This window comes from Poeciliopsis prolifica, unplaced genomic scaffold, assembly GCF_027474105.1.
Source record: "Poeciliopsis prolifica strain line A6 unplaced genomic scaffold, Auburn_PproV2 SCAFFOLD012, whole genome shotgun sequence".
NCBI lineage: Eukaryota > Metazoa > Chordata > Actinopteri > Cyprinodontiformes > Poeciliidae > Poeciliopsis > Poeciliopsis prolifica.
In genome coordinates this window covers 9,684,480-9,696,715 of record NW_026562387.1, presented here as the reverse complement: position 1 = coordinate 9,696,715, position 12,236 = coordinate 9,684,480, and the positions used below count along the sequence as shown (strand labels likewise).

General features: G+C 38.5%; 1 protein-coding gene across 20 annotated transcripts in view; it reads right to left on the bottom strand.

The window, feature by feature from the left end:
• Positions 1-12,236, bottom strand: part of eya1 (EYA transcriptional coactivator and phosphatase 1) — a 77,513-nt gene that overhangs the window by 22,396 nt on the left and 42,881 nt on the right. For 9 of the 20 annotated variants that reach the window (XM_055037264.1, XM_055037268.1, XM_055037260.1 and 6 more), the window contains 7 exons: positions 10,756-10,822; positions 10,253-10,398; positions 9,291-9,428; positions 4,988-5,070; positions 3,988-4,174; positions 3,262-3,404; positions 2,514-2,597 (listed from right to left, as the gene is read on the bottom strand). In XM_055037264.1, coding sequence (XP_054893239.1) covers positions 2,514-2,597; positions 3,262-3,404; positions 3,988-4,174; positions 4,988-5,070; positions 9,291-9,428; positions 10,253-10,398; positions 10,756-10,822 — 848 coding nt within the window. The remainder of the gene's footprint in view (positions 1-2,513; positions 2,598-3,261; positions 3,405-3,987; positions 4,175-4,987; positions 5,071-9,290; positions 9,429-10,252; positions 10,399-10,755; positions 10,823-12,236) is intronic. The other 11 variants (XM_055037269.1, XM_055037274.1, XM_055037271.1 and 8 more) reach the window with 7 other exon arrangements.

The window sequence follows — 12,236 nt, the reverse complement described above, 5'->3', positions numbered from 1 at the left end:
AAAATAGATCAGATTTCTGGAGGTCTGGTGCATATTGTTTCATAGTATAAAATAATATATTTTAAAGTGCATCTGACATCATCTTTGTGCGTCAGATGCAGTATTGTTATTAGTGGGCAGTGGGGGCTTCAGTGGGTCCCACCCCATCCTAAGCTGCTTGTGAGCGAGCTCACAGACAGCCCAGTCCTTGTGAAGCCTTACATTCTTGCTGCTATCAGAAATAAGATGTTCACCTCCCGAAGTTTAGGCAACAAATAATTTAAGGTTACCATTGATACTTTTTTCTATTGGCCCTGTTTTGTCAGTTTATTTTATATAGATTGCATAAAGAAAAAAAAAACTTAATGATGGCCATGTTTATCCATTACAATTATGTGCTAATGGTTAATTATGCAAATTAGCTGATTATTTTATTTAACGACTTCTAGTAACCTTTAGGACAGCTAATATCTTCACTGAGAAATTAGGATTATAAAATGTCAGCAGACTTTTGGAAGTCTTAGCGTTAAGTCAAAGGAAGACAAACAGAAAAAGTGCTTTTAGTAACTGCCAATGTAAGATGTCATAATCATTTTGACTTTGTTTTACACTCATAAAACCAGTTGGAGCCTGATGAAAAAAGTGACTAAATTGTGCTTGAAGGAGAAAAAGAGGGAACAAAAGGGAAAACAGGGAGTGAGAGAGGGGCTTTAGTGGTTGTCACATCCCATATGAGCTCTGATGGAATGGGCCCTTATGGAGTTAGGAGTGTTTCCTGTTTCAGAGGAGCCCATTGGAGAACCCTATGGGTCTTTGCGTGTCTGTTGGTGTGTTTGCATGTGTGTGTGTTTGGTGTGAGCGCCCCTCATCATGGAGCCAAAGCTCCTGAGCTTTAGGTCTCCCTTTACCCAGCATGCAGGCCTGAGAATAAAGTAAATAAACAGTGGAGGGTCGTGGGGCAGTCCTCCTTCACCCCAGAAACAAAACACTGCCCCCATCAAACACCCCCTCAATACCAGAACAAAGGCACAGAACATTGGCTGCAGACACTAAGCTTTTTGACACTTGAGTAGTAATATTTCACATCTTGACTTCAAAACCAGTCAAATCTGTAGCCAAAACAGGTGACAATTTGAGATGGTGCACACTGGCTAAAACACATAAAATTTGGATGTATTGATGACTTTACCATAAACAATATCTCTATTAGTGTTCTACATGTACAAGGAAAAAGCAGAGAGATAACCTGTGACCTTAACAAAACCATGAGAATATAATTCTGCCTTATTTCCCAAAAAGTTTGTTTTGAAAGTTTAAATTTAGAGGAGCAATTTAAATGAAACAACAAATAGCAAAGCCTGGAAAAGCAAATTCTTTATCTTATGAGAATACACATTGACCTTGGTAAGAAAATGACCTTCTTCTTCAACAATAAATAGAAAGGCACCAAAATAAAATCAGTTCCTGGCCAGAATATGATCATTTTTAGCTTGATCAGCACTGGGTATTAGGAAAATCAAAATTCAGCTTTCTTTTTTTTTCGAATTGGTGAACATACTGTCAAGAAATGTTCACCAAGTGCAATGTTGGCAAATTTTCAGATGTAGAAAGGAGTTTAAAATGAAGTCATTGGAAACACAAAGTATGTTCTATGAATGTCTGAATAAGAGAGAGCAAAACTTGTATGCGGATTTTGCATAAATCTTGTGAGTTAACTTGAATTAATTCAAAATCCAGAAAGCTGTTGAGCAGTCAATAACTGAAAATTAATTTTCTTTGGCCTAGGTCCAGATTTAGGTAGGAATGAGTCCTAAAATAATTTGTATCAAACATATTTTCCACTCAATAAAAAGAAGACCTATCTTCTGTGGGCTCCCGTATCACAGCTGCTAACCATGCTAATTGCAAATAAATATGCTAAAGACATATTTAAATGTCAAAATTATAACTGCATCTGAATTACAAAATTTAGAGCTCAAACAACAAAATGTTAATTAATATATTTCTAATAATAAATTTGTTAGGATTTATCATCCTGAATGTTGAAAGAAGACAGGTTTAAGTAATCTCTCCATTTTAATTTGAATGCAAGCCGTTTGTTGGACTCAGCCTGGTTCGGTCTCCAGGGAGATCCTTGCCTGAAAGGAAAGGATTGAGCAGCACTTAATTAAACTAACAATGTGGCATTTCTGAAGAAGAAAGAAACACTCAAGATGTGTCAAGAGTCAGTCAGAGTGCAACTGTTGCGAGCTCCTACAACCAAGCCCTGACCAGCCATGCATAGCTCCAACAGCTGCAAAGAGCAGTCAAATACTTGCCAGGCCTCATTGGAGGCCTAGCAAGTATATTAAAAAAAGAAACAATTATCTGTACATTGAGTTCCGCTTTGTCGTCTTACTAAGACCAACAGTGAACTCTACTCTCTGCTCAATGGAAATGACCACCTGGTGGACCTTGTTCTCCTTTCAGTATTTATAAACATTTTTGCTCATAAAGTGCACTGCTGCCGCTGCCACAGACTTGATGTCACTCACCCGTCCATATCTGTTGGCATAAGACCCCGTGAGCAAGGAATGGAAAACGATGATTGTTTCATCCAGGTCCCAGATGAAAACTCGCTAGAGAGATGGCATCATGAGGCGGGGTGTGGGGTTGGGAGAAAGACACAAAGAAAGAAAAAAATAGAGAGAAAAGAAACAAAATCAATGGTGCACTCTGTAGGGTTGCAAGGTGATCCTGCTGGTCAATAGGCCAGGAGTGTGTATTTGTGTGCCACAGGGACCGGGATCCATTTGCTTGGACTGGTCACCGCAACACTTCTCTCGTCACCCCACTACACACATTCCACCCTCTTACACTTTACATTAGCTTAATCAATACTGACAAACTAATTAACTAGATATGTTAACACGCCATGATGTCAGCACTATAATAGCAGCTATTATCCTTATTCAAATTAATAAGGTATTAATGAGATAATTCTGGGTTCATTTTGACATATGGTCCCCATCAGGTAGCAAGCAGCTCAGAGACTACAACATATATTCGAATTACAAGCCTTGTTGTTTATTTACACGTTATACACATGAACTTTATATATGATATGCGTTGAGTCATATATTCCACAATGCTTTTAATAATTTATTGGTAGTTAAGGAACACAGTGTTAAGATTTAATGCCCATCAAGAGTTTAAGTGGCAGCCATAAAGTAAGTGGATTAACGTCTATGCACTTCAGACAGGGCGAGGCCGTCTGTCGCCAAGGTAGAGGTCTCATCCTACCTCAAGGTCAGAGTCGGGCGGTGGTGATGGGTTGTTGTTCCTTCTTCCACGGCCACGTGACTTTCCATCCGAGGCCCGGCGCAATCGATCCGAATCTGAATCTTTAATGGGGGTTGATGGACTGTGGATGGTGCTGTACTCTGCTGAAAGGAAGGAAAGGCCGAGGAAGGAGATTATGAAAGGGAGCACATCAAAGATCAGCTGGTATTCACTCTTAGAAAAGATGTCTGATTGACCATTTGTCTTTATGCAGGACAGACTGCATCCTGCGTGAGATATTTTTCAGAAAGAACTGATTTAGAAAAGCAGATAACATTATAATTTGGTTACGGAACAGAAAAGCTATTGTGCACTAGTCCGATTAAATAAACAAGAGGTAACGGAGTGCAGAACAAAAAGACATTGAAGGGGCTTCTTTTATCTTAATTGGATGAGTGTGTGAAACGATGTTAAGTTAAAGCTGTCGTCTGTGTTGTCTGCTGACAATTTCAAATGCAGTCAAAAAATTTGGAGTGACTGGCACAGATGCAATCTTAATTGCCAGGTCATGCATTAATGTCACATGAAATTACAATGAATTCCACATCTGATTTCAGTTTAGACTCTTTACTTTCCCTTTTCCATGCCACAAAAAATGCCTTCTCTAGTTCCTAAAATGTAGCGTTAGAACCGCTATTTCAATCCTATTCTTGGCACCATTCAGCCTGAATCAGGAATGATTCTTACCTGCAGGGTTGTCTGTGAGAGCTTGACTGGTGATACCAGCAGGAGGCTCCTGGAGAGTGTATGTGGTGGTGGTGGAAGGCGTGCTGGGGCTGGTGTTATTACTTGTCATGTAGGGTGAGGTATACGGGGAACTGTTGTAATACTGAGCGTACTGGCCCTGGCCAAAGCCTGGATATCCAGGGTAGTCCTGTGGAGCAAGACAGTGGAGGAAGACAGTGGAGGAATAAGAAAGTTTAAATCTAGATTAGAGCAAAAGTGAATGTAAAATGAAAGTTCAGGCACTTCTTTCTTGCCATTTTGTCAAATTCTAGGTATTTTGTAAAATAGATGTTAGTCCAGGTAAGCAATCTTTAGTATTTTTAGGCTGCAATAGAGACAATTTTAAACAGAAAACAAGAGTCTAAACAGAATACAGCAAAGCTGCTCTTCTTTAGCTCTTTTGTGGTGGAAGGACTTTGTTTTGATATATTTAATAAATAGAAAACAAAATAAAATGTGATTCTTCAAATATCAGGTCCGATCTGAGCAGATCACTGAGAAATTGATGAATTTGGATCTCAGGATCAGGGTATTTGTAAAGATTTTGAAATAAAAAGATGGAGAAAAAGAGAGAAAATGTAGCAGAGTAGAAGAAAAAAATAAGTGGGTGGTTTGGCAACGTAATCTGAGATATGCCCTGCACCAGTGTTGCTACTTTACAGAGGAGATTCCAAAAAATAAATGCAAACACATGTCTGTTCGCCGCTACATCTGGACAACGATATGTCTTGTTTTTTTTCTCTCTTTTCACTATGGCATAATACATATGTTCAAGAGGTACAATAGATAATCCTTTTGTCATTCTAAGTGATTTATGAGGACTGAGTCATGGCTGAAATGTAACATACCGCATTTGCTTGTTTCAAGAAGATTTCAAGGTTGGAATTTGAAACACAAACCTTAGCTTTATTTTCAAACCAGATCAGATACTAAGAAAGATAGGAAAGATGTGTGCACATACCTGTTGTGTGTTGTTAAAGCCTGTCGAGTTTGTCAAAGAGTTATTTCCTGCATACAGCCCTGATGTTGTTGTGAAAGAACCACCTTCAGGGACAAGAAAAAATTAAATAAAATCAGGCGCATATCTCAATGTGAATGGTTAGAATTGGAGAGAAATGCAGTTGTGCATATGAAATTACATAGTGTTAAAATATGCTGCTTTTTCCCTTTTTTTTTCGAAACATCAATTTGAAAATGTGAACAGAAGGAATCGTCAGAGAGTGCATCTAACAGTGGTCTTATCTTTCTCCTCTTCCTTTCTTATCAGTGATTGGATCAGGTCTGATGAATGACGGGGTGGGTGGTGGGGGTGCAGAACCAGCTACGAAGCCCGCACAATGAGAGGAACAGAGGAGCCTGTTGTGTGTGGACTACTGAAGGGTAGCACGGGGTGAAAAGAAAACAGGGTGAAAATGCAGGGAGTGTGCATAAAGAATAAGGGGATAAAACAAGGAAGGCCTGAGCTTGAAATACAAGGGCTTGAGTGGGTTTGCTACTGAAATCTAGTCCTAATGAATATGTAGGCTTTTCTTTTCACTTGCTCGAGGGGTGGTCCTCCTGGGTAATTAAGTCATTCAAAAGGGTTGATAAAATCTAATGGCTTAATTATACAGAAGCTATGGGGTAAACAGAGAATAGCTATGTCAGGCCTTTGGGACAAAATATCTCCTTAGTAAACTTTAGCGAAATATTTCAAACATCAACTTTGTGGTGATTTTGTCTTTAGTTTCAAATAAAAGTTAAACCCTGTTTCACAGTCATTAATCTCTTTCACACAGTGTGACATTACCTTTTCTTGTAATGTAAAATAATGACCACTCATGGCGGGAACGATAGAAACCAGTAGCTTGAATACTATTTTTGCATTTAACACTGTAATTGTTAAAGAGAACTTTTTACAGGTGAAAAAAATAAAAACAACATGAGGTCAGAAATTGGCTAGAAAACTAACTGCAACTTCAGTCAAACAAGTTCTGAAACTACACCTGATACAGCTTGATTTTTCCTTCTAATTCTTGTGCATAAAAATAAAGGCACGAGGGACAAAAATAGGCACTTTATGAAAGCCATCCTCCCGTTTTATCACAGCAGAAAAGGTTTCCTACAGTTACAGTGAAAACTATTCAGGAGATAAATTTACTGTTTCTAAATGAGGCCGTAATTACACCTTTGTTGTCAGAGACAAACAGAGGGAGCTCCTTTCATCCTCTGGTCATTGACCCCATCAGAAGGGCCCTCCCACACTGTGACAAATGTGAAGCAGCTTTCAGAAAGAGGGAAATGATTTGAGGACGCTTTTGCATTTTTTTATTTTTTTGTTTTGGCCTGGACAGAAGGGCAGTGTGGCAAGGGATTGAATGTTTTGTATAGCGACATAAAGCAAAGACACAGTAGTGTTTGTGAGTAACAGCTAGAGTCTAAGCATGAGATAACTCTGTTAAGAGTTTGGTCTCTATCAGCAATTTTATCAAAACGCTTCACTCTCCCTGTTGTTTTGTTTAATTGGTTCAAGATGAACTGGGGATTAGGAACAGATTTTTGATCTGTGTTGAAAGTTCAAAATCAAGTGAAAGTGCACCAGAATAATAAGAGCGAGAAAAGGAGGAGTAATGCTGTGAAGGACAACAAATTAGCCTAATACACAGTTCAAACAGTCATAAAAACTCTCACTGGGAGTGTTTGAGGGTTGCTCTAGGGAGACTAAGGAGCCACATAAAAGCTTCAGGGACCCCTACTACCCAGTGAGAATGAACCCATGCTGTTGAGAGGGGTGGTGCTGGTTATGGAAGGGGAGAAAGAGGGAGGGAAGCGGGACTGCTGCGGTTTCCCGGGGGGCATGTTTTCTCTCCCTCCCCCTGTCCTGCTGTAGTTAGTTCACTCACTCAAGACCAGACACCATCCCTCCCTCCTATCCTTCTTCCCGCTTGCCTTCTGGCTCCACAATTGGAAGTCCATTTGCTTTGCTTGATCAGTCCCTTTGCCACAGGCTATGTCTATCATCAGTGCACAATATTTGTAGCAGAAGTTGCTATGCTCCACTTGGGAATAGACTATCAGGACCAGATGGGGTTTTACTTTTAGAAAAGGTAACTGAGGCTTCAGCTTCTTCAGTTTGCTCAGACTTTGGGAAAGAATGCTGGAATCCAATTATTCACCTAATTAGCATCTACATGATCTCACTTTCTGTAGCCGTTTAAAACTAATCCTAGATTATAACCTTTTATTGAGATTAAAATTCCCAATATGAAATAAAAAAGGGTTCCAAAAGTGACTTTGACCCTTATATAATGTTGGTTTCGGAATTGCACAAACTTCTAAAGGCAAGAGCTAGAAACATTAATTTGATCATTTTGTGTGTTGACAGCTGGCTGGTTGCAGGGACATTGATAGAAAGGGGAGTATCAGATGTGGAAAAAGTCTTTGGTTTGGGACACCCAAGCCTGAGGCGCATCGCCCAGGCAGATCAATAGGCCACAAAGAGTAATGATGATGGTGTGGCAGCAGGCCAGAGCCACAGTTAGAGAACCAAGGGCCAGAAGAGTGGCCAATCTGTCATCTAACATGCCTGTCAATTACTGCTGCACTTAAAACTAACAGAACATGCAACAACAGTAAGAGATAGCTAGAGAGAGTGAGGGAAACAAAAACAGGAGAAGCATAGTACTTAGAAGATGAATGAGCACATTCTTAAGTCATTTTAAGTCAAACTGCCAAGAACAATATGGCAACTTTTGTATTTCCCTGTATTTGTTCTCACTCTTGAGTCCAATTTTAGCTACTTGGATGCACACTGCAAAACTCTTACTGCGGCCAACTGTATTTGCTTAAGAGGTGTGGAAAAAAGATTTTTCCATAAGACATCTGCTGCTGAGCTGGCGTTACGTATTGTGAAATGCTCTGGAGGCTTTTCAGAAACATGTAGAGATATTTCAAATGTGACACTTAGAGATATCACAGGAGAGAAAATAAACACTGAGCTAGCTGCTTGCTAACTGTCCCCATACAGTGAAAGTGAGACGGTTTACCTCAAAAGTATAGTTCAGGATAAGCAGAGTTTATATAAAATTGTTACATTTAGCTAATATTATATCTGGTGTAAGCTTTTTGCTTGGTTTTTGTCATTTAGAAAACAGATGGAAAGTGAACTGGTAAATGGACAGTGCAGTTGCACAAAACAATTGTGACAATTAAAAAAATGAGAATCACAGAAGAAACACATAGATTGTTAAAAACTCAAAACTTTTTGTCAGTCCCTCTTTTTAGCATAAAATAACAAGAGTGTACATGGGGATGCTTGTAAAGTTACCCAAACAGAGAAACGACAAAAGTTGCCTTCAAATTAAAAAATAAATAAATAAATGAGAGTATCACTATGTAGGTGATACAAAGATTTTAAATATCCTATTATCAATTTCTAACTAGGTGCCATCCGGTGCAAGTGGTACAAACATATTTGCATATTTTGCTATGCTGTTCTGTGATGGTAGAAGTTCAATTCTCAGCCTTCAGGACAAACTTAATGGAGTGAAAACTTCAACAGAGACTCTTTTTGACCCTTTTTAACAGAATCCTGCTTCAAAAGTCTTGAACTATCCCCATAAGAACTGATCCACATCTAAACAGAATTCATGACTGGACAGCAAGAGGAAAGAGAAGGGGTGCACAGAGTGCCACAACTCATCGTTATTGGTTTCAAGGCAATAAATCTCTTTGGTCTCAGCGCTTAAACAAATACAAATATGATCACAGGGAGAAAAAAAAAACAAAGGATGAAGAGCACTATGGCTGATGTCTCCTAAGCGCCTGACATTTTTCCATCTGTGTTGATTTTTTTAAGAGGAGAGAACAGGGAGGCAGTCTTTGCGGCTGCACACCGCACTCCTGGGATGCAACCATCGTCCCGGGTGAGGACAAGGCCTGTGTCTTGACTCAGTCTACAAAATCAGAAACAGAGGTCTGTTTCTTTTATCCTTTTCAAAACAATACAGAAAACCTAATTTAGTTGGCCAACCAGGGGGATGAATATTTATACAAGGGACTGAAAAACTACAGATGCCCAAAGAGATAGACCAATTAGAGAAAAAACAAATTCAACAAGAAATTAAAGCCGCCATGTCTTCCGATTTTTGGAGAAAACTGTTTTTGCACAGATGTCATCATGTTAACCATTTCATACATGCTTATTTTAACCTCCTGACAACAAAGCTTTCTCCTCTGAAGACACATAGCTAGATATAGACAGAAGTGACAAAAGATGTCCTCACCCTGCATCTGGTAACTGTAAGGGGCCTGTCCCGTCTGAGGTGTGGTGAAGCCAGAGCCGTAGCTCAGGAAGCCCGTCTGTCCTGGGGACTGGGACTGGCTCAGACCCCCCTCGGTCTTTATGCCTGCCCACAATGGACCTAAATCAGTTAGTGACACCAGATCGGTTTGATGCACAGACAACAGTCAACACAGGTTTAAATTACATTGGACACAGCAAAGGGACTCTGACTCTGTCTGTTAGCATAACACACTAATAACAATGGCTGAACAGAGATAAGCTGATAACTGATTTTCACTATGCTCTGCTGTTTAGAAATACTATCCCGCACACATAAGGAGCTACTTGGCTGTAAAAACAAAGACATGTTTAGACTATCCTTGTTTTATTTAGTAATAAAATATATTATTATCATTTAGGTCATAAGTGAAATAATGCACAACTAATAAAACATGTGGCTTGTGTTTGTGACTTACACTGACCACTGCCTTGGCTGAATGAGACAGAGTGTTGTTTCTGTGCAACAGTAGGTTGCAGGGCTCCACTCAAATAAACAGTGTAAATTCCTCCACATATTGCAGAATTTTCTGGGGTCAAAACGCTCCAAAGACTTTAGACAAATAAAGACATTTATTCTTTGCTTTCTCTTACATTGCCAGTGGAAACCGGTTTCTGTTTTCAGATTTATGTCACTAATCTTTCTGATCTATCTGAACAGCTTCACAAGCAAATCTTGCACTGACTGTGAATATACAGGCACTAAACAACAAGTCAGCATCTCTCAGCAACAACTGCTCTTGTTCTGATGGAGAAATTGTGGGAACATGAGTTTGTTAGGAGCAAGGTGTTACTCCTGACCTTCAGCAAAAAAAAATAAAAAAATAAAAAAAAAATAAAAAAAGACAATCTCTTACTTAAAGATACATTGTTTAGCAGAAGTTTTCTGATGTGTGTAAATCTCACCATAAGCAGAGATGCCATAGGGCTGGCCTGGCTGAGGGTAGCTAGCATATGCTGTGGCCTGCTGCATTCCTGTGGTGTACTGCGTCTGCCCATACGCAGCCATGTTTTGAGACGAAGGAGTAGGCAGAATATGTGGGTATGTCCTGCTATTAAAGGGCAGAAAAAAAACATGGAAGTGGAAAACAGTGACAGGAAGATCCCTAACGCTATAGGTCTAACTTTACTGAGAGACAACTTTTTGTACTTGTCCTTTCACTAAACAGTTAGCCAACCCGTAAGACTGATGGCGTCCCAAAGCTCATACACAAAGAAACAACAATAAATGGGAAAGGAAATTTTTACAAGATAACAATTACAACAGATTTCAGAAGGCACAAACTGAAGGCGTTTAGGCAATCAAAGCCAGTCAGAAAGCCTCAATCTAACAGAAGGATCTGATTAAAGATCCAAATGAAGCTGGATGCTGCTTATTTTTTTAAAAGGAAAAATAAAAGAAACCTTACTTGGACGGGTAAATCTGCGGAGAGAACTGGTGAGTTTGTCTTGGGCTGAAGCCACTGGTTCCAATAGCTGAGGAGAGTCAAAAAAGAAAAGAGGCAAGCACATATTTAAACATTAAGAAATAAGGTAAATATTATTTTCTGCCAAAAAGAACTGCTGGACTTCAAGAAAAGGGCAATAACAACGCTCTCCTCTGTTTATTGTTGTCAACTTACTTAATGTTAAGAAGGGGGGAGCAATAATGGAGTCAAATAATTTGGTAAGTAAAAACTGTGTAATTCTGGGGTCTAAATCTCAGCCCGGGGACACTTACAAATAAAGATGCACAAAGAGATTGGATGATGACCAGGATTTATCCATTTTTAGCATCATTTTCCAACCGTTAATCAACTGGTTGGAAAATGAAAAAAGAAATGAAAAATAAATAAATAAATCTTGTTCCAATAAATGCACGCAACATTTCAAAGCATCACTCCACATGCTGACAACTTGGGCTTTAACAATTAGGTCAGAAGAAGCAGAGAGATGTAAAACATAATGTAAAAGGAAATATCATTACTGAAGACACATAAAGACATGCCTGCACGTCTTTCAGGTTTTGATAATGTGAGAGGACAAGACTTGCAGTGAAAAACATAATACTTAAACAAACTACAGCAATGTAACTCAGTTGTATCATTTAAAATTTTTTTAAAGTTGTCTGCATTGGAACATGCTGAATTTAGAAATGTTGAAAATCTTTTGGAAATCCTTGAGTTGAGCTGAGGGTCTACATTCTCTGAGTAATTTACACGGAGACTGGATTTAGCATTGCTAGCCACAGTAAAAGTACTCATTATTAATTTAGCATGCTGAGGTCTTTTTAAATAATTGACTTCGCATCTGCTCTTAATTAAAATAATTAATGATTACCCATGACACAAAGGCTAGAAATATTTTTTTTATGTTGTTCCTCATCTTCTTAAAACTATTGAAGAGAAAGTGGAATCGGCTTGTAACTGACGAGCAAATCTTTCATATAAAAACAAAAAAAAAAATCTCAGTGCATCTCTGTTTATAAGCTTTCAGGACAAATGGAAATGACAACACTGAATGCAGATGGTTGATTGATAATGCACTATTTTAAATCTACCTAGTTCCACAAAGCTCTTTTTTCACTATAGTTTTATCCATATTTTAAAAACGATGCATGTGTTTTACGTGAAATTATTAATACAAATTTGCTTTTTAAGTACTATATGTTGCTTCTAAAATTTTATACTGTTTAAAAAATATATATTTCTGTTTCTCTCTAAATACTAATTGAATTATTTTGCCAAAACACTATGTTCCTTGTGGACAAATAAGAAAAAAGTAAAAATAACAATGATTTATTAAAATTACAAGAATTTCACCCCGCAAAATACCAGCTGCTAACTTAGAGATAACTGTAATATTAATGAAAAAAACAACTTTATTCTAAGTATGAATAAAAAACCTGCAC